This window comes from Podarcis erhardii (assembly GCF_964252035.2).
Source record: "Podarcis erhardii genome assembly, chromosome: 7".
Lineage (NCBI taxonomy): Eukaryota > Metazoa > Chordata > Lepidosauria > Squamata > Lacertidae > Podarcis > Podarcis erhardii.
Window position 1 is genome coordinate 83,337,593 of NC_138511.1, and position 21,814 is coordinate 83,359,406.

Genomic DNA, 21,814 nt, shown 5'->3' on the forward strand with positions numbered 1-21,814 from the left:
ATGCTGAGGTGGAGTCTGGGGCCCGTCCCCAAGCCCAAGATGGAGAATGGGCTTGCAGGGGGAGCGGTCCTCCCCAAGACTCACCGGCAAAGCGGCAGCAGCAGTGTCCCGGGCCTACTTGGAGTCTTTTATGCTGAGGTGGAGTCTGGGGCCCGTCCCCAAGCCCAAGATGGAGAATGGGCTAGCAGGGGGAAGCCCTCCCCACACGCACGGCAACGCGGCAGCAGGTACAGGGCGAATTCTTGCTGCGGTCTGCAGTCGCTCAGCCTGCACCCAAATCCCCACTTCCCCTTATCGCTTTCATCATTCAGAGGACCAAAGATTCTCACATCCGGTTCTGGGCACCACAATTTAAGGAGGATATTGACAAGCTGGAAGGTGTGCAGAGGAGGGCGACCAAGGCGATCAAGGGCCTGGAAACCAGGCCTAGAGTCTTGATAGCACAAGGATGGAAGAATGAGGAAACCCCAACAAAAGAACAGTGGCAAGAGAAATTGATGAACTATGCAGAACTGGCTAAACTGACATGCAAACTGCGAGACAAGGACAACTGTGACTTGAAAGAAGAATGGGAACTTTATACAAATTACTTAAAAAGACAACAAAATGAATTGGACTCCTTGGCAGATTTTGAATAATCATACACAGATGTATTGATTGTTAACGTAGTAGGCAGATAATATAAGGATTTATACAATTTAACAGTATGCAGAGAATAATATGTGTTGATAAATCAGAGAGAGGAGCTGAGGGAGGTCTGGGGGGGGGAGGAGGCAGGGTTTGATGGGGAGGTGGGGGGGGAAAGGGGGGAAATAATGAATATGATATGTTTTGATATTTTGTTATATTGAAATTGTTAATAAAAAACTTTTTCTTTAAAAAAAAAAGGGTCTGGAAACAAGGCCTGATGAGGAATGGTTGAAGGAGCTGGGTATTTTTAGCCTGGGAAAGAGGAGGCTGAGAGGAGATAGCCATCTTCAAATATCTCAATGGAATATCTCATGGAGGATGGAGCAAGCTTGTTTTCTTCTTCTCTAGAGGGTAAGACTCGAACCAATGGATTCAAGTTACAAGGAAGGAGATTCCAACTAAACATCAGGAAGAACTTTCTGACGGTAGGAGCTGTTCGGCAGTGGAACGTTCTCCCTCGGGAGCTGGTGGGCTCTCCTTCCTTGAAGGTTTCTAAGCAGAGTTTGGATGGCCATCTGTCATGGATACTTTAGCTGAGATTCCTGCCTTGCAGGGGGTTGGACTGGATAACCCTCGGGGTCCCAACTCTACGACCCACCTGGGAAGAGTGGCAGTTGAAGTTGATGGGACTACAGTACATGGAATTGGCGGAAATGACTGGCAGAATCTGAGACCAGGGAGAAGAGATGGTGGAAGAAGATTGGAAGAAATTTAAAGATTATTAACAGAAATATTGTAAAATTAAGGAATGTTAGAAAGATGTTGGAATGAAGTTACATGGCTTTAGCAGAAATGCTATAAAGAATTAAGTACAATAGATTGTAAATGGATTAAGGGAAAAAATAATGTTAGAATTTGTTAAGTTAAATGATTAGACAGAAAATTGAGGAAGATGGAAAGGATTTGCTGAGATAATTAATCGAAGTGGAATACAAAAAAAGGGAGGTGTGAGGAGGTCGCTGAAACAAGTAAATGAAAGTTAATAACATTGAAAGTATTGGATGTGTTTGTTTGTTTTTTGTTATGTATATGTAGTATTTCTGTCTTTGTATTGTATTGTATGGTTTTGTTATGTTTAATTCTTTTTCTTTTCTTTCTGTAACTTTTAAAACTTTAATAAATATTATTTTTTAAAAAAAGATTCTGTAACTGCACGGCCCACTAGTGCTTGGATTTCACGAGAGAGGCTCTCCCTTTCTGCAGTGCCCCCGCATTGTTGTGAAACGGCTATGTACGTTTTTTTCCGTTCCAAGGGGCTTGTTGGGCAGTTAAAGAAAAACAAGCACCTTTGTTTTGTTCCCTTTTTGGGAACAAAGGGCGGGGGGGAGATGTCTGTTGAAAGAATACAGGCAACGTATGGCGAAATCTTCGATGCTGGGAGGAAGCTGGTGCCGAGTACGATTTCTGTTGCTCCAGGAATGAGGCGTATTGCCCCATCCGTGGCCTAGCAGAGGAAGGACCTAGGCATGTTTTCACAGAAGTAAACACACACCTTGCAAGAAGGCCTAAACAGCCTCGGCCCAGTATACCTGAAGGAGCGTCTCCACCCCCATCATTCTGCCCAGACACTGAGATCCAGCGCCGAGGGCCTTCTGGTGGTTCCCTCACTGCGAGAAGCAAAGCTACAGGAAACCAGGCAGAGGGCCTTCTCGGTAGTGGCGCCCGCCCTGTGGAACACCCTCCCACCAGATGTCAAAGCGATAAACAACTACCTGACATTCAGAAGACATCTTAAGGCAGCCCTGTTCAGGGAAGTTTTTAATTTAATGTGTGACATTTTAGTGTATTTTTGGTCTCTGTGGAAGATGCCCAGAGTGGCTGGGGAAACCCAGCCAGATGGGCGGGGTACAAATAATAAATTATTATTATTATTATTAAAGTTTGTGGCAGAACTGAGCCTTTCTAAGTGCACACTTTTGGGCTGTGACTTTGTGCAGAGTTCAGGCAGCCATGGGAAAGTCTCCTTGGGTCATTTCCTAATCTGGTGCCCCCCCCCAATGGTCTTGGACTATGGGCCCGATGGGATTTGTAGTCCAAAATGTTGGAGAGTGCTAGATTGGGGAAGGTTTGTCTAGGAGTCAAGTCAAACCCTAACGTCCACAACCCCTGCGCACAAATGCGCCCCCCCCAGATAGGGAACCTGCACAGAAATTGCAACACCCCTCCTCACAAGATTATCCCACATATCAGCTTGGGACCAGTTTACCCACGAGGCTGTGCACTTGACGGCGTCGATTTTTAAACTGGCGATTGGGCATTGGGAGCGCAGCTTCCTCCAGAACTGGGGAGGCGTGTGCATTGAACTCCCGGCTAATACGGAGAGGGGAACTCTCAGTTTTAGCAGCAGGTTCAATGCAAACCCCTTTCTGGTCCTGGATCAAGGCATGCCAAGAGGCCCATCGTCACACACCAGGTTCCCCACAACTGGTTTAAATGCAAAGATTAATAATTTGTCAACAGCCTTAATGCCAGGAAATTAGAGAGGCAGACCTACTGTAAGGGGGTGGAAACACACCTTGTAGTGGCCTCAACCGATGTCTGTGGTTGTCTAACCACTGCCGTGTGCTCCCTTTCCCTGCCAACCTGTCTATACCTGCCCAGCCTGCGGGGGAAGAAAGCAGCCTGAGCGCTGCAAATGACTAAGCGCCACACCTGGGCCAAAAACCTCCACTCATCTGAAGGGTTTGGGCATCCCCAAAACCAATTTAAGCCAGAGCCAAACTGAGCATGTGATTAATTAAACGACTGCAATTTAACATGCCCGGCTTTTAAAGATGTCGGTAGCGGCTGTCAGGATTGGGACAGCAGCTTGTGGGAGGGAGGAGGCTTTGAATACAGATTATTTAGTTGAGATTCCTGCATTGGGGTCCCTTCTATAATCCTGTGATTTCTGGATAGGTAGCAGTATGGGGTGAGGAGAAGGCCGTGGTGAGCATTTGGGGAGGCAATCCTGCTCTTACCACGACCATTACTGCTGCCACTTAAATTTTAAAAACCACGCAGGTTAAATTGCAATTGTGCAGTGAACATCCTGCTTAATTCGGACCCTGGTTTATGCTGCTGCTTGGACTATTTACTACAAGTCATCTGTGAACAAAGATGAGCAGAGGCGTCTGGCGCGAAAGGGTGAAAGGTCCTGCACTTCTCTTTGTGGACACTCACCCATCTGTAACAGGAACGTCTGTTCGGCCTTGCCGTGCTCGTTCTCTGCCCAGCACGTGACCCCGTTCTGGGCCAGTTCAGGGGTCACCTCCACCGACAATTCACTGACGACTCTGTTGCCAAAGGTCCTCGCAGATGGCTGGGAAGAGAGAAGCAAAGAATGGCAGCATTTCGCATGGGGCAGAGTCTCTCTCCATCCCCAGCTCTCTGCATTGCACCAGATACACCTTTGTTTCTACCTGAACACGTGGGCTGGGATGCCAGAGGCCCTTCTCCATGCAGGAGCTACAATGAAAGCAGTCAAGATTGCTGCTGCAGAGTAGGGGTCAAGAGACTCAGCTGAGAACCAGGTTGACGTGTGCAATGTTGGACCCGGCCTCATTACAAATACTGACCTACCTCACAAGGTTGTTGCAAGGATGCCCAAGGGCAGAACTACAGCTTACTTTGGCCAATATGTGTCCCCAAACCTGCATAACTATAAGATAAGTAACTATACAAGCTATGGAAGACATCTGAAGGCAGCCCTGTACAATGGTACCTCTGGCTGCAAACGGGATCTGTTCTGGAGGCCCGTTCGCAACATGAGAAGAGCGCAACCCGCAGTGGCACATCTGTGCATGTTGCGATTTGCCACTTCTGCGCATGCATGTGACGTCATTTTGCACGTCTGCGCATGTGGCGAAACCCGGAAGTAACCCTTTCTGGTACTTCCGGGTCGCCGCGGGACGTAACCTGAAATAACGTAACATGAAGCAGACTTAACATGAGGTATGACTGTATAGGGGAGTTTTTAAGGTTTAATGTTTCCTTATGTTTTTGTATAGGCTGCAAGCCGCCTAGAGCGTCTGGAGCAACCCAGTCAGATGGACAAATGGGAATCCTCACAAAACGAAGGGTGAATTCTCAGCGCTGTCCTGTGGACTACAATTCCCAGTGTGCCTTGCGTGTTGGTGGTGAGGGGGCGGACTGGGGCGAAGTCACAGAAGAGACAGCTCTTCTGTGTCTACTCGTGACCTTGGGCTTTTTCTCGCAGCCCCTGCCCACTCCCTCTGTTCATCTCGGCGCACAAAGAGGCCACCCAGGGAGTCCGCTTCCCCCAGCTTGACAGCTTGAGAGCAGCTGGGTATCAGCAGGCAAGGGTGTGGGGGAGAGAAGGACCCCTAAAAACAGCGGTTTGCGAATCATCTTCCAGCAGGGAATCCTGCGGATGCTGACTCGCCCACTAATGAACCCTTTGCAAGCCTGCTTTTCAGCTCCAGGATGTTGCAGGGGATTATCTGGGTTCGTTTTGGGGCACAGGTGCTGAATAGGGGGCCCCCAAGCAGTCCTGTCAGGACTCCTTGTGATCTGTGGGGTGAGCTGCACACTGCACTGCCAGCCACATGGGAACAAAGCCCTCTCTGGCCTAAGGCAGCAAATTGTCTGCTCCACAGAATCAAAAGAAGAGACCCAACACACACACACTCACACACACACACACCCTTGATGGAAGCTGATCTGCGGCCAATGGCCTCATTTGAGAAAGACCTGACCAGCTCCCAAGAAATCCAGCAGAAACACACTCTGCAAACCTCTGTGCCCTCAGGCCAGAGTAGGGTGAAGGGGAAGGTCCAGTGCCCCTGTAAGATAAAGGTAAAGGGACCCCTGACCATTAGGTCCAGTCGTGACCGACTCTGGGGTTGCAGCGCTCATCTCGCTTTATTGGCCAAGGGAGCCGCCGTACAGCTTCCGGGTCATGTGGCCAGCATGACTAAGCCACTTCTGGCGAACCAGAGCAGCCCACGGAAACGCCGTTCACCTTCCCGCTGGAGTGGTACCTATTTATCTACTTGCACTTTGACGTGCTTTCGAACTGCTAGGTGGGCAGGAGCAGGAACCAAGCAACGGGAGCTCACCCTGTTGCGGGGATTCGAACCGCTGACCTTCTGATTGGCAAGTCCTAGGCTCTGTGGTTTAACCCACAGCGCCACCCGCGTCCCAGCGTCCCTGTAGGGTGCTACAATTGCTCCACAATCCTCGCCAGCCGGTCCCCTGCGTTTCCCCGACAAAGCTCTTCGCCGCTGGACTCACCTCTTCCCCAGTGACGCTCCACTTGATCTCTGGCTCAGGGTAGCCGAAAGCAGAGCAGGTAAAGGTCAATTTCTGGCCCAGGCTCTGGTAATGGCGTGTGGACTGGGGCTGCTCCACTTGCGGGGTTCCTGTTTTCGGGAAGGAGGAGGAAGTCAGGACATGACAACCAGGAGGGGGCACATGAACCCTGCCCCCCAAAGGCTTTTAAGTTCTGGGCCGAGGAAAAGAATGGATTCTGCAACATGCACAGAAAATGCCAGCCAGCCTCTCTCCGTGACTAACAGCATGAATTATATCCATCTATGTATTCTAGTGAGCTTCTAATATGGCCTATACACCTTCAAGCTGGTCTTCATAGTCTTAGGGACTGGAAAGTTGCTAAGGAAGGAAGGAAGGAAGGAAGGAAGGAAGGAAGGAAGGAAGGAAGGAAGGAAGGAAGGAATCCCAGCAGCAAACGTTGTCCCCCGTCCCCCTTTCACAGAATCATGTACGAGATTTGTGTCCAAGATTTGCCTAATCTTGGCCTTTTCTCCAAGGAGCTCCCATTTTTATTGCCACGGCAACCCTTTGAGGTAGGCTGGGCTGAGAGACAGCCATAGGCCCAAGCCTATCCCAAGCAGTCAACCAACGCCTGAATGCCAGTGACTGGAAGACTGTGTCACTCGTGCAGTACATGTTGCGGTGGTTGATATTATTAATGCTTATTTAATTTGTATGCCGCCCTTCATCTGCAGATCTCAGGGCAGTTCATGACGTAACATTACAACACAAAACCACAAAGCACGCAGTAAAAATATGAAAAACAACAAACCAAATAATCCCCCCTCTCCCACAACACTTTTAAAAGGGCAACGGATGAGAGTTGGAAGAGAAACTGGGAAGGAAGGATTCAAGCTCACCATGTGGCCTTGGGTCAGTTTCTGACTCTCAGGCAAACCTACCTCACAGGGTTATTGTGGGGGGGAAACCATGCATGCCACCTTGAACAGCTCAGGACCGCAATACCTCCAGGACTGCCTCTTCCCACATGAAGTGCCCTGGACCCTGTGACCCTCTTCTGAGGCCCTTCCTCATTTGCCTCCTCCACAAAAGGTCTGGAGGGTGGCAAGATGACCACGGGCCTTTTCTGTGGTGGCTCCCTGTTTGTGTCATGCACTCCCCAGGGAGGTCCACCTGGCTCCTTCACTATACACCTTTAGGAGCCAGGCAAAAATGTCCCTCTCCAACCAGGCCTTTGGCTAATTAACGTCTGACACCCTTTTAAATGTATTTGTGAGAGGGGGTGGAGGTTATTGGTTTTTTGGGAGGGGGTGTCCTTTTTTGTTTTTGTTCTGTATTTTGTGCTTTTGTCCTGTATTTTTATGTTGTATATAATAATAATAATAATAATAATAATAATAATAATAATAATTTATTATTATTTATACCCCAGCCATCTGGCTGGGTTTCTCCAGCCACTCTGGGCGGCTTCCAAAAAAAATATTAAAATACAGTAATACATCAAGCATTAAAAGCTTCCCGAAACAGGGCTGCCTTCAGATGTCTTCTAAAAGTTTGGTAGTTTGTGAACTGTCCTGAGCCCTACGGATGAAGGGCGGTTTACAAATTTAATTAATTAATAATAATAATAACAACAAACAACAACAACGCCTTGGAGGAATGTATCAAGACAGATAAATAACATGTCCTGTTCTGAGGCTTCACTTGAACATCAGGTTGTCTCCACTGTGAGAAAAGGATGCTGGAGTATTATGGGCCGTCAGCCTGATTCTTTTCTTAGCTTCCGCCGCCCCCCAACCAGCCTACCTTCCACAACGACTTCCACTGTCTGGGTCCGTTGCAGCCCAGGTATGCTGTGCACAGAGGCTTCACATGTGTACCCGCCGGCCATGTGGTAGCTGAGTGAACTCAGGGCCAACGTCTCGCCGTCTCCCACCTTAGTCTTTCCCTGCAGGGGGATGGGGGAGGAAAAACAAGAGACTGCGTCTGAATGGTGCAATTCCCGCCCAAGAGAGGCTAGCCCAGCTCCCTCTTTGTCATCCGGCAGCCTGAGACCTCCCTGCTCAGGAAACAGAGCAGAAGACGGGATCTGCTCACTCAGCTGCTGTCCAGGCAAAGTGGATCTGAACTGCTGGTCCTAAATGTGTTCCAATGCATTTTAATGATTGTTTTTAGCTAGTTTGTTGCCTCGCCCTTTTTAAACGCCGTAAGCCATACCTTGAACCCCAACTTGGGATAAAGGCAGGGCATAAATGACCTTAAACCATCATCATTACTTCTGAAAGTGGGGTCACCTGCCTCAAGCCTTCGAGAATGGGCAGGATTTTCAGAAGGCATTCATATTTAGACAAGCCTACCCAGAAAGTTTGTAGGAGTTTTGATTTGTTTCATTCTACTCTACTGCGGTTTAAACTTTCTGTATGTTTTAAATTACGGTTGCAAATCTTTTAGTGATAAGGTTATTGCTTTATCTTTTTTTAAAAAAACACTTTTGAGGCTTTTTCCACAATCAGGCGGTATATAAATTTTATGAAATAAATAACTACAAGGCGAAGTACAGTTAAAAACAAACCAGGCAGAGAGATTGCTCCTAGACTCACCACCCACCGCCAGATGAATTTTCCAAGCATCTCCAGTCTTACGCTTAAAATGCAAGTTTCTATCCCTCAGTGTGGTTGCAGCAGGTCTGATAACCCACAGGCAGGGTGCCTTTTGAAAAGACTCTGGTATTTGCAGATTCATCACTTCTGACTGCCTACCATTTCCACCCTTATGACCAGCAGGACAGTCTGCTACCCAACAGGGTGTTTCTCTTGCACAGGCTCCATTTACAACTATGGGAAGCTGGGCAAGAGAACCGTAGAATTCCTCTGAGCGTGCAACTTTAGGCTTTGTTCTGCTAGCTGCGCCTTTCGAGAGAAGTGCCGTTTCAGCCTTGCAAGTTGCAAATTTAAAGACACAGTTCTGCGAGACGAGATAAGGTCTGAGCTAAGACGCTAGAGGAATGAAGACAATAGGGTGAGAAATGTGCAAACCCATCACAACCCGCCCACGGCACCTGCGGAGTTTGTGCTTTGCAAGAGAACAAGGACATGAGTCCAACTTCCGTTTGCTCCCCCACTTTCCCCCAGGAAAACCTGATGAATCGTAACAAATGGCGATGCTGAGCTAGATGGCAGCTCCTGCGTTATTTCGTAAGCGTGTGGTGCCTCCACCCACCTTCTTCCATAGCAAGGTGGGCATCTGGGAGCCAGTACCAGAGCAGGTCAGCTCGATGTTTTCGCCCAATCTTGCCATCACCGTCTTGTTTGGGTTCAGAACCAGGGGGTCCAGATCTAAAGTGGGAACAGGGGGAAGGGGGGGGGGAGAGAGAGAGAGAGAGAGAGAGTGTGACAGAGGTGACAATACTCAGGGTTTTGATGGAAGTGCAACAGCAGGGATCATTCAGTTTGTAACATAAGGGGTTAATTCCATTCTCAGTGATAGTCAACTACCCAAGAAGGGTGTGTGCGTATGCGGAGGTGTTGCTTGGCAACCAGACAGATTGGCAAGATCTTCCATGAAGCAGCGAGTGCTCTGGTTGGCTGTGTAGTTTGGAGGAAGTTTCTCCTCTGTATGTTTGGTTGTACATCTCCCTGCTATGTACATTCTCCTCAAATTCTACACCATTTTTGCTTCTTCTCTAAGGTGTTGTCAGGATTACTTTTCTCACTGCCGTCGTCCCCCACCAACCTGTCTCCCAGCATGAGGCCCCGTTGCCCCCTCCCCCAGCAGTCCACGGGCCACTCACAGTTGACATAGATGGTCACCTCCTTCTCCAGCTCTACGGTACTGGGGCTGTCAAAGTCCAGCACCTGACACCGGTATGTCCCACCGTCTGCCTTGGTCACGTGCGGAAGGCTCAGGATTCCATTGGCGCGGGACCCCAGGTCTACCTGTGTGTCTTCACTCTGGATTTGCAAGGGAGGCAAAAAGGGGAGGTCCCCCAAAAAAAGGTCAGGAGGCCAGTTTCATCTGGAGCGAAACAGCAATGGCAAACATCACCCAGCCTGAGGCCTGGAGAAGTGACTTCATGCCCACTGCGGTCAGAAAGGATGTCCTTGTTTTCCAACTCGTAAAGGTAAAGGTAAAGGTAAAGGGACCCCTGACCATTAGGTTCAATCGTGGCCGACTCTGGGGTTGCGGCGCTCATCTCGCTTTATTGGCCAAGGGAGCCGGTGTACAGCATGTGGCCAGCATGACTAAGCCACTTCTGGCGAACCAGAGCAGCACACGGAAACACCGTTTACCATCCTGCTGGAGTGGTACCTATTTATCTACTTGCACTTTGACGTGCTTTCGAACTGCTAGGTTGGCAGGAGCAGGAACTGAGCAACGGGAGCTCACCCCGTCGCGGGGATTCGAACCGCCGACCTTCTGATCGGCAAGTCCTAGGCTCTGTGGTTTAACCCACAGCGCCACCCACGTCCCTCATTTCCAACTCATATCAGCAGATAAAACCAAAACACACAGATCGTCTCAAACCCCCACTGCCTTCCCCCAGGAAGGAAGAGGTTGGACATGGATAATGCGTCATGGTCAACAGTACCTTTATTTTGTAAAAGACGTACTCCGGCGGGGGATAGCCGTCTGCCTGGCATTGCAACTCGATATCATCCCCTTCCTTGATGACCTCTGGGGAATCTACAGAAAACTGCACGTTCTCTGTGAAGTCTGAGGAAAGAGGGTCACACTGAAACCACATGACTATTTATTTCTGTATTGTTATTATTATTACTACTATTAATCGTAGATCTCTGCAGTCTGTGGAAGAGTTTCTCCTGCACGTTCCAAAGATCTCGTAAGCCTGCTGCTACACAGTATTTATTTGCTTATTTCTTGCATTTATAACCCCACCTTTTTCTCCAAGGAGATCAAGGTAGTTTATACGGTACTCCTCCTTCTCCTCCTTTAATCCCCATAACGACCCTGTGAGGCTCGCTAGGCTGAGAGAATTTGAGCCATGGGACCGCGCACCAATTCCTTTAAGTACCTAGCTACGCCTGACCACGATACAATAAAATTAGAACAAATGCGCGGCAAGATCCTAGAAGCAGGAGCATTAAGGTCATACATCAAAGCCCTCAGCCAGGATTAAAGCATATTAAAAGCCTGCCGGAACAGATTTATTCTGAACAATATTTGTAATCCTGCACCTTCTACCTGACTAGGAACCTCGGAGCAGCTTGCAACAAATATAATTTTGAAAGCAAAACCAAAAGGCGGGTGTCTTCGTAGAAGCACAGAATTAGAAGGGACCACAAGAGTCATCTCTAGCCCACCCCCCCCCAGCATCTTTCACCCAACGTGGGGCTTAAACCCACAACCCTGAGCTTAAGAGTCCCATGTTCTCCCAAATAAGCTATCCCTCAGGTGGCACCGACCCCTTCTGGGTGTACCTCTAAAAGCAGGTCAAAGAGAAAAGCTGCTGGAGGGCATTTTGCAGTCTGCAGGCCACCACCACCAAAAAGGCCCTGCAGCCATCCACTGGGCCTTCGCTGAGGATCAAAGGCAGGCCTCCAAAGTAGATCTTAAAACTTGGGCAGGGACACGAACATGTGTAAATCGCCTCGGAACGGTGGTTTGGAAGGGAATTAACAAAGCAATAATGATAACATTGACACTGTCACATGGAAAATGCTTACTGAAGGCCACCACACCTGAAACCATACAGGATGAATGCTCCACAGAAGCTCCCAATATTTCCACGTAACTTACAGTGCAACGTGAGATGGAAGGGGTCCGACTCTGCGATGCCGACTTTTCCATGCGGCATTGCATAGCTGACGTGGCAGAGGAAGCTGGAGTCCTTGTCAGATTTGTTCACCCGCAGGTACAGCGTGCTGGAGACAGAGAGCAGCCCTGACGCCTCTTTCACTGTCCGTGACACGACATACAGCTCTGTGGGGGGAAAACAGGTATAGCGGTGATGCAGAGTGAGGCCAGCCGGCCGAGGGGCACATGGGGAGGCGAGAACTCTGGAAACGGGGCAGCACAAGGATATTTTCCAACGCATCATTTCGGTGATTTGAAAGAAATACAGTGGTACCTCGGTTTTCGAACGCAATCCATTCCAGAAGACCGTTCGAGTTTTGAAACATCCGAAAACCAAAAACTCAATAGCCAACAGCTAGGCCTCAGAATCTTGTGCTCAGGGGAAGCCACGTAGCATATTCGACTTCCGAAGCATGTTCGAAAACCGAAATGTTTGTTTTACTGGCCGAGGGAGCCTGCGTACAGCTTCTGGGTCATGTGGCCAGCATGACTAAGCCGCTTCTGGCGAACCAGAGCAGCGCACGGAAACGCCGTTTACCTTCCTGCCGGAGCGGTACCTATTTATCTACTTGCACTTTGACATACTTTCGAACTGCTAGGCTGGCAGGAGCTGGGACCGAGCAACGGGAGCTCACCCCGTCGCGGGGATTCGAACCGCCGACCTTCTGATCAGCAAGTCCTAGGCTCTGTGGTGTAACCCACAGTTTTGTTTTAATGGGTGGTTTTAAGGTTCTGCAGGAATAGAGGCATATTTTGAGTGATGCAGGCCTATTTTGAGGGGGAAAATAAATTTAAACAGGCAGCACTCTAGCACAGAGCAACCTGAGGAAGGGATGAGAGAGAGCACCTGTTTGTCTATACACTTATTCCAAATTAGACTCAGGATGGCGTAAGATGCTCAATGGAAGTCAGGAACGTAAGACTGAAAACGGCAGTGGCAGTCGGGGATGTACCTAGAGCTATGTTTTCTCAGACAGCTCATGTCCTCGAAGGAAGGACAACAGCAGAAAAACAGCTTCCTTACCCTTATTGCGTTCCGTGGAGGCATTCAGAGAGCGGCCATCTTTGTACCAGCTGATGGTTGGCACCGGGTTGGCATTTTTGCTGGTGCACGTCGCAATCTGGGGAGGAAGGAAAGGCAGGGAATCACTGGTAAGGCCCTGCTGTGACCACTCTCCCTCACTCTCCTTAGGAAAGTTCTCCCACCTGGCATGTCAGTTAGCCTTATTTACAGTCACAGCCTCCCACCTTGCCAGCAGGGCTGTACAAAAAAAAAAAAAGGAAACGCTACATTGCGCTGGTTTCTGCAACCTTTCCTAACTTCCTGTTAATCGCTTCCCAGCATAAAACACCCCGAAGCCATTTACAATTAAAAAATATATATATTAAAAGTTTTAGCTGCAACACTGATACGGAATGGGTTAAAATACAGTGGTGCCCCGCAAGACGAACGCCTCGCAAGACGGAAAACCCGCTAGACGAAAGGGTTTTCCGTTTTGGAGGCGCTTCGCAAGACGAATTTCCCTATGGGCTTGCTTCGCAAGACGACAGCCCATAGGGAAATCTCCGGGACAGCGGGGAAGCGCAGCTCGTCTTCCCCGCTGTCCTCGGACCTCCTCCGAAGCCTGGCGGCGGGGCGGGGACACCTCCTCCCGCCGCCGGGCTTCGGAAGGATGCCCCGATGCCGGGCGGCGAGGCGGGAAAGCCTCCCCCCGCCGCCCGGCATCGGAACGATGTCCCGATGCCGGGCGGCGAGGCGGGAAAGTCTCCCCCCGCCGCCCGGCATCGGAACGATGTCCCGAAGCCGGGCGGCGGGGCGGGAACGCCTCCCCCCGCCGCTCGGCTTCGGGGCGGGAAAGCCTCCCCCCGCCGCCCGGCTTCGGGGCAGGAACGCCTCCCCCCGCCGCCCGGCTTCGGGGCATCGTCCCGATGCCGGGCGGCGGGGCGAGAAAGCCTCCCCCCGCCGCCTGGCATCGGAACGATGTCCCGAAGCCGGGCGGCGGGGCCGCGAAGCCTGGGCGCGCTGGCAACTCTCCGCAAGGAGCGCCCAGGCTTCGTCCCCCCTGCTTGCCTTCCCAGGGGCTTTTAAATCGCCCGGACAGCGGAGAAGTCCTCCGCTGTCCCGGGCGATTTTAAAATGCCGCCAGAAGAGGTCGGGGGAAGGCGGTTTCCATAGGAACGCATTAATTGATTTTCAATGCATTCCTATGGAAAACCGTGCATCGCAAGACGAAAAACTCGCAAGACGAAGAGACTTGCGGAACGAATTAATTTCGTCTTGCGAGGCACCACTGTAATCTCTATTTTAAAAGTCTTGTTGAAAAAGTAAGGCATTCAATAGGAACCAAGAAGGTAATATTGGCAAGGCTGAAGGCCCAATTTTTACGTCACTTGGAGGGGACCTCCTGAGGAGATGGCAGTTGGCTGGAGCACCATCTCCTGCCGAGCGCAGTGAGTGTTTTGCATGATTTATTCTTTCTGCTGATTATGAGGAGAGACAAAGCTATATAGGGCAGAGAAGCCTGACTCCGGACAACTCGAAATCTTATTCAGTGGCCTCCCCTGAGATTCACCAGGCACAGCCCACACAGTTTGGAGCACGAGAGCTAGAAAGATGATTTCTTTCTTTTTTAAAATGGATCTCAAAACGGAGAAGTTCAAGAAGCTGAAATCTGAGACTGATGCCATATTAATTCCCATGGAACTGTGGGGTCTTCCAACTTGAAGGGAAGCTAGATCCACATACCCAAGGAAAGGCTTAAAAACCTCCCTCACAATAATAATTACGGGGCAGGGAACACACTCAAAGCTGTTTCCAGCTCATCCTCATCTATCTCTTTGAGCCATTTCACTTCAGCGCCAGGAAAGGGGCTGGAGAAGGGTGAATTCCTCTGAGCATGTACAGAGTGCTCTCCCTTTGGTGTGAAGGCACCATAGTCAGTGCACCTATTCCAAGCCCTGAGGTCAGGAAATAAGGCTTTCAGGCACTTCCAAGGTTTTGTTTTTGTCTTTAAGAAAAGGATAGTAGCATCTCACCTCTGAGGCGTCCTCCTCAGTCACAGAGAGGGTCCTGCTGTTAGGTATGACCTCTGGGGCTTCAGGTGCACCTGTTTGAGGAGACAGTAGAGGTCAGACAAAGTAGGGCCATTGACTACTCTGCTCACTTACAAGACTTGCCATGTTCTGCGTGTACATCCCTGTTTATTAAGCTTTTCCTTTGAGGATGGGTCCTGAGTGGGTGACTATGCAAGGCGGGGCCTTTTCACCAATGGCACCCAAACCGCGGAAATTCCTTCCTAGGAAGTCCCGCCTCCTCCCATCTTCATCCCCCAGATTCAAGAGAAAATGAAGAGATTGGGAAAACAAGTGAGGAGCTCTGGTCTCGGAACAAAATTCAGGGTGATCTCACCCACAAAATGCAGCCCCCCCCCAATCAGTAAACAGGTTTCCCAAAAATTGTGGTGCGAAAAGGAAGCTGGGTTTCCTGCTACAAGTCACTAATCAGTATGTGGTATGGAGAGTTGCTTATTTTGCCATAAAGGCTGGTTTATATAGGAATGGAGGTACCTTGGAGATCTGAAAACACAAGCAACATACCTTCATATCAGCTTTGTATTACACAAATGGCTGTTTTTTTAAAAGAATATGTTTTAATATGTTTCATGCTTCAGTGTGAATGTTTTCATTTTGCCCATCCTAATGATTAACTTTATGAATTACTGGTTATAAATAGAGAGTATTGAATTTTTTGTGTGAGTTTGTGTTATCTGGTTTAAATTTTGTTATCTCGCTTGGTGCTGCTGCGGTTCAAGGACAAACACAATAGAAGTTATCTTATTCAATAAGCAAGGTTGGGGGGGGTGGACCCCAAAACAAACCAGCACTGAGCTAGATTCCGGGACCACAAACCCCATTGCTTCCTCTTGATCAGAGAGGGGGAAATGATCAGGCGTCTCTGTTTATTAGCATGGAAGGTGTGTAGACAAACACAGCTGCTTCTCTTGTCCCATTTGTGTTTGCAGGTGCATGACAGAGCCACTGGGATGTTGTTGCAAGCAGCCGTTTGCTATCCCAAAGTCAGGGAGGCTGGCCTGAACCTGGCAGACCATGGCCATGGAAGCTCGGAGCATGTAAGACCCATCAGAATTAGGTTGCTGGAGGGGGGAAAGTACAGACAGAATGAGAGATGCAAGCCACCTTTGGAAAAAAGAGCGGAGGTGGCATCTCCAGGTGTTTTGCTGCGGGCAGGGAAACGATTTCGTAAGGGAAGGAATTACGCATCATCGGGCAAAGAAGCAGCTGGGAGCTGGAGGGAAAGAGATTGGCCCAGGAGGACTGGGTTGCAGGGAGTTATGAGAAGTCCTAGATAGTCCCAGATGGGGGAGATCAACCAGGATAGCAAAGAGATGGGGGCACAGGGTATTTCTCGCCAGTTCAGAATGGGAAGGTTGAGTGATTTCCTTGCAATGTGACAATATGTTCCATTGGTGTTCTGATAGTCGAGGTTCCTGCACCGCAGGGGGGTTGGACAAGGTGACCCTACGGGTCCCTTCCAGCCCCACAATTCTATGATGCTATTTTATCTCTAAGAAACTATATTATATCTTTCTCAAGCAGGACCAGCGTTAAGCAAGGCAGGGCTGCCACAAAACCAGGCTCAAGTTGTGTGTCTTGGTTTCTCGATTTGATCCTTCCTTGTGGTTCTGATTGTATTGTGGTATTTTCTGCGTCGTGACTTGCTGTAATTTTTACTGACTATAGCAATTATTTTATTGTAATTGTAAAGAGTGAACTGCTATTTGATTGTCATTTGCTGATATTAAATTTCATTGCGTACTATTATATTCTAACAGGTATTATATTATTTGACACAAGTTGTTTATTTTAAAGTTATGTTTCCATTGCGACTTATTTGTACTGGATGAGATTGTTATAAGGTGCTGTTTCTTCAGCTTGTAAACTGCCTTGCAGTTTACAGTAATGTAGGAAGGCGGTATACCAATTAAAAGTGAAATGAAATGATAAGGAGCACAAAAAACAGGGGCCTTCTAAGGAGATAAGGAAGCAAGCTGACACAGGTTGAACTGATGCAAGGCAGGCGTTTCACAATATCTTAACACTGTGTCCTGTCTCCACACCGGCACAAAACACCGGCTTAGTTCTAATTTATCCACAGGTTAATGTGGAGGAAGACGCCTAGAGAGGACCGGCCTTATCATTTCACAAGGCAAGGAAGGGACACCTCAGGCTGCAGTTCTGAGGGCACCATTAAGCTGCCAATCATAATAATAGCATGAAATATTTTACCACCATTAGGGATGTTCTGCTTCAGGTACCAGAAATATATTGGGCCATCTCAGGGCCTAGAATTTCCTCTTTAGGAGCCTTTCAGAGCTTGGCAAAGGGAATACGGAGATGACATAAAAGGGCCGAGACACCCAGAACAGAAAAAAAAACACATTTGGCCAAGAAGGGTTGCGCAGCAGGGATTGTTTTTCTTCTATCGATTGATTCACACGGTGCTTTTAAGGGCTAGCCAAGCCAAGAAGAGCAAGATTCATTTTTACTGATTCACAAGATAACTTAAGGGAAGGGAGAGAGGTCTCTGGCTCCAAGGATCTAAATCCCAGCCGCAGGGACTTATTTAGGCTTTGTGCCAGTTCATGTGGAGGCCTAAGGGTTAACCAAAAAACGGTGTGTTTGAAGGCAAGGTTGGGATCTGAAGGTGGAATCTGCAGGGCCGGTCCAAGAGATTTTGCCGCCTGAGGCAGAGCAATAAATCTCCACCCGCCCGCAATTCACATGCACAAAGCCTGAGGGTAGACAAATTATTTTGGTCCTGCAGGCAGAAAATCCTACAAGCACCTCTCCTCCTCCTTGCCAATCTACTAGCAATAATTTAGGTAGCTGGTCGTGTGCTAGCCTTCTTTGACAGCCAAAACCAGGACCCTGAGGCAGCTGTTTCACACTGCCCCAACGGTAGGGCCGGCCCAAAGGAGACTTTCAGGTGCAAGGGGAGCAAGGGTGGAGCCAGGAAACCTGGGGGCAGGCAGCGAAAACAAGGGCAAGCCGTAAAGAGAGCTTTACGAGGGAAGGACAAGGAGACAAGATGGCAGCATGAGTGTCTTGTGGTCCGAATGGCGAGAGAAGCGATGGCAGGAGCCTCACCGTACACCTTGAGTTGCGTCACTCCCATTCCGCTCCCTGCGGCGCCCGCCGTCACCTGGCAGGAGAAGGCTCTCTCGTCAATCACCTCGGCCGCTTTGATGACCAAACTGTGGCCGGCTTCCATGGAGGCGCGGTCCGTGTACTCGGTGCCTCTGTCCACTCCCTGCCGACCCTGATCGCTGTAGGCCACACGCCGCTGCTCCCCGTTCTTGTCCGTCTGCAGAGGTATTCACGGCCAAGGACAAAAGGGCTGGTTACTAAGGGCATCTAAAAGCACAACACACCCCAGCCGCCATTATCCGCCTTCCCAAGACCAGGATACTCACAATGAACCACTCCACCAGGGGCAAGCCATCGTGACCTTCCGTGGTGTGAGTGCAGGAGATGGTCACTTTGTGGCCTAGCTGGACCTCCAACAAAGCTGGGACGGACACTTGCACCTCTGCCTGGCATTCTGGGGCTGAAGGGAGGAGAAAAAGAATGAATGAATGAAGATCAGGACTGACCAGAAAACAACCTAAGGCCATGCTCAGTAGTAGATTTTGTCAGAGGTTTCCTCCAAATGGATAGGCCCAAGGCCCACCTGCCTAAGGACATGCCCAAGCAAGCCCCATATCCACCGTCAATGGTTCTTCCATATCCCATATTTTTGCCTGCAAGCTGGCAACTTTGGGGTTTCCTTCAAGGGGGGCCAGATTCAGCTTGGGGGCAGCCAGTTGCTGACCTCTATCTTAACAACTGTGTCGCTGACAAGAACTCATTCACTGTAATCCTCACAAAGTGCTCGGTGCTGCCCACCATTTTTTTCACGGGGCACGTTCGTTACAGACTCAATTTCCCAAAAATGTTAACCGCCAAAATGAATTACAGCACGAAACAGCACGTTTTCGGATGTCGCAGTCATAAACACATACTTTTATTGTGGCCACATAACGGTCTCAAAAGAGGACTGGACAAGTGAACGGAGGATAAGGCTGTTGATAGCTCAGTTGGTTAGAGCGTGGTGCTGATGTTGCCAAGGTTGCGGGTTCGATCCCCGTACAGCTGCAGGGGGTTGGACTAGATGACCCTCGGGGTCCCTTCCAACTCTAGAATTCTATGATTCTTCCCATGATGGCTATGCCCTGCCTCCACGGTCAGAGGTAGCAATACTGTGCTTCTAATACTAATTTCTGGAAACTAAATGGGGGAACAGTGCCCTTCTGCTTGCCTGTTTCTGTTTCGGGCTTGACCCAGCAGGTTCTCCTTATGTTCAGAGTTCATCCTGTGGTTTAAATCCATGGGAAGCCGCCTTAAACCAAGTCAGACCAATGCTCCATCTACCTCAGTGCTGCCTACACTAACCGGCAGCAGGTCTCCAGGCCTTCAGGCAAGGCCCAACCCAGAGATGCCAGGAATTGAACCGTGGGCCTTCGACAAAAAAGAGCAGTCTCTGACCCTGAGCTATGGCTCTCGCCCATCATTTTAAATAACAAATAACAGCAGCATGTTTTAGGATTTATGCAGCTCTCACAAAGTGTTTTTCAAAGTGCTTCCTCTCAGGCCTTGCCGGTGAAATCCTGCAAGATAGGCATTTATTCTCATATTGCAAAGGTTGAGGCTGAGGAGGGGAAAAAAGCCGGGCGGGGGAAGGGGGGGTTGGTTGGTTATTTGCCCAAAGCTATCTAATAAATTCAGAGCAGAGATGAAATCTGAACCGTGTACTTCCTGGCTCACAGCACTTGCTCTTATCTATTATGTGACAGCAGCAGCTTTCGCCAGCCTATCTTTTCAACAAACAGGTCATCCCCCCTTCACGGGGCTGTTATTGTTTTTTTGTAAACAGCGGCCCTTTCCTCTGCCCCATCCATGGCAACAGAAGGAGGGGGAGAAACATTGAAATTGGCAGCTCATCTTTTATCACAATGGGTAACATTCCCAATGGGAAGTAAAACGGCCTCTGAAGGGAATGTGATTCATCTCTCTCGCCTCTAAATGCCTTGATTTGAAAGGTGTGAAACTTGTTCTGTATAGAATTATGATTCTCACAACATGTGAGATCCCTTGTGTGTGTGTGTGTGTGTGTGTGTGTGTGTGTGTGTGTGTGGTTGAAATAAACACCCTCCGCAGACTCTCTCCTTGCCCCTGTCATCACCAGTGACCATTCTGAAAGGAGAAATTTGATGTTAATCTTAATCAGAAATTCCCCAAATCTGCACTTCTCGAAACATGACTATTCTTTCAAAATTTGCACTTCTCTGAATTTTGTGGCGGAGTTCTTAAAGCAACCAAAGTGTACAAAGTCCTTAATTATAGTGAGGAAAAACACTTGCGCAAATGTGTATAGTGGTACCTTGGTTTTTGAACAGAATTTGTTCCGGGAATCCGTTCGACTCCCAGAACCGTTCGAAAACCAAAGCACGCTGGACTTTCGGCTTCTGAATCATAGAATCATAGAATCATAGAGTTGGAAGAGACCTCAAGGGCCATCGAGTCCAACCCCCTGCCAAGCAGGAAACACCATCAGAGCACTCCTGACATATGGTTGTCAAGCCTCTGCTTAAAGACCTCCAAAGAAGGAGACTCCACCACACTCCTTGGCAGCAAATTCCACTGTCAAACAGCTCTTACTGTCAGGAAGTTCCTCCTAATGTTTAGGTGGAATCTTCTTTCTTGTAGTTTGGATCCACTGCTCCGTGTCCGCTTCTCTGGAGCAGCAGAAAACAACCTTTCTCCCTCCTCTATGTGACATCCTTTTATATATTTGAACATGGCTATCATATCACCCCTTAACCTCCTCTTCTCCAGGCTAAACATGCCCAGCTCCCTTAGCCGTTCCTCATAAGGCATCGTTTCCAGGCCTTTGACCATTTTGGTTGCCCTCCTCTGGACACGTTCCAGTTTGTCAGTGTCCTTCTTAAACTGTGGTGCCCAGAACTGGACACAGTACTCCAGGTGAGGTCTGACCAGAGCAGAATACAGTGGCACTATTACTTCCCTTGATCTAGATGCTATACTCCTATTGATGCAGCCCAGAATTGCATTGGCTTTTTTAGCTGCCGCGTCACACTGTTGGCTCATGTCAAGTTTGTGGTCAACCAAGACTCCTAGATCCTTTTCACATGTACTGCTCTCAAGCCAGGTGTCACCCATCTTGTATTTGTGCCTCTCATTTTTTTTGCCCAAGTGCAATACTTTACATTTCTCCCTGTTAAAATTCATCTTGTTTGTTTTGGCCCAGTTCTCTAATCTGTCAAGGTCGTTTTGAAGTGTGATCCTGTCCTCTGGGGTGTTAGCCACCCCTCTCAGTTTGGTGTCATCTGTAAATTTGATAAGGATGCCCTTGAGTCCATCATCCAAGTCATTGATAAAGATGTTGAATAAGACCGGGCTGAAAATCATCCGAAAACCGGAAGACTCACTTCCGGATTTCGAGCATTCAGGAGCCAATTTGTTTGGGAGCCAAGGAGTTTGGCTTCAAAAGTATGACTGTAATTTATCAAACCTGTGTACATGTATGTACATTAGGACAGATTTCCACTAAAAACGCTGGTAACTTCTCTGGAGGGCTTCCATGCTTTAAAAAAAATCCCGCATGTGGCTGCACAGATATGGGGAGCGAGATTTACAACAGGGTTGTTGTGAGGATTAAACGAAATGGGGAGGAGAAACACGTACACAATCTTGAGATCGTTGGAAGATAAAGATGGCATATAAATGTAATAAATAAATAAAATAAAATTTTAGTGTACACCGTGAATGTACGCCCTAGTGTACGCCCTAGCCTCCACCAACGAATCCAGGGAACTGTAGTTTGTTAAGAGCACTGAGAGTTGTTAGGAGACCCCCTATTCCCCTCCCAGAGCTACGCTTCCCATGGTAATTTAACCATCCACCTCTCTTCCCAAGCAACTCTGGGAATTGCAAA

The 21,814-nt window shown here is 48.9% G+C and overlaps 1 protein-coding gene across 2 annotated transcripts in view; it reads right to left on the reverse strand.

Moving 5' to 3' along the window:
* BCAM (basal cell adhesion molecule (Lutheran blood group)) overlaps nt 1-21,814 on the reverse strand; it is a 64,333-nt gene that overhangs the window by 10,985 nt on the left and 31,534 nt on the right. For both annotated transcript variants that reach the window (XM_081869050.1, XM_081869049.1), the window contains exons 2-12: nt 18,234-18,367; nt 17,908-18,124; nt 14,776-14,846; nt 12,764-12,860; nt 11,683-11,865; nt 10,514-10,638; nt 9,716-9,875; nt 9,145-9,260; nt 7,732-7,873; nt 5,926-6,053; nt 3,853-3,991 (exon numbers count right to left, since the gene is read on the reverse strand). In XM_081869050.1, the coding sequence (XP_081725176.1) occupies nt 3,853-3,991; nt 5,926-6,053; nt 7,732-7,873; nt 9,145-9,260; nt 9,716-9,875; nt 10,514-10,638; nt 11,683-11,865; nt 12,764-12,860; nt 14,776-14,846; nt 17,908-18,124; nt 18,234-18,367 (1,512 nt within the window). The remainder of the gene's footprint in view (nt 1-3,852; nt 3,992-5,925; nt 6,054-7,731; nt 7,874-9,144; nt 9,261-9,715; nt 9,876-10,513; nt 10,639-11,682; nt 11,866-12,763; nt 12,861-14,775; nt 14,847-17,907; nt 18,125-18,233; nt 18,368-21,814) is intronic.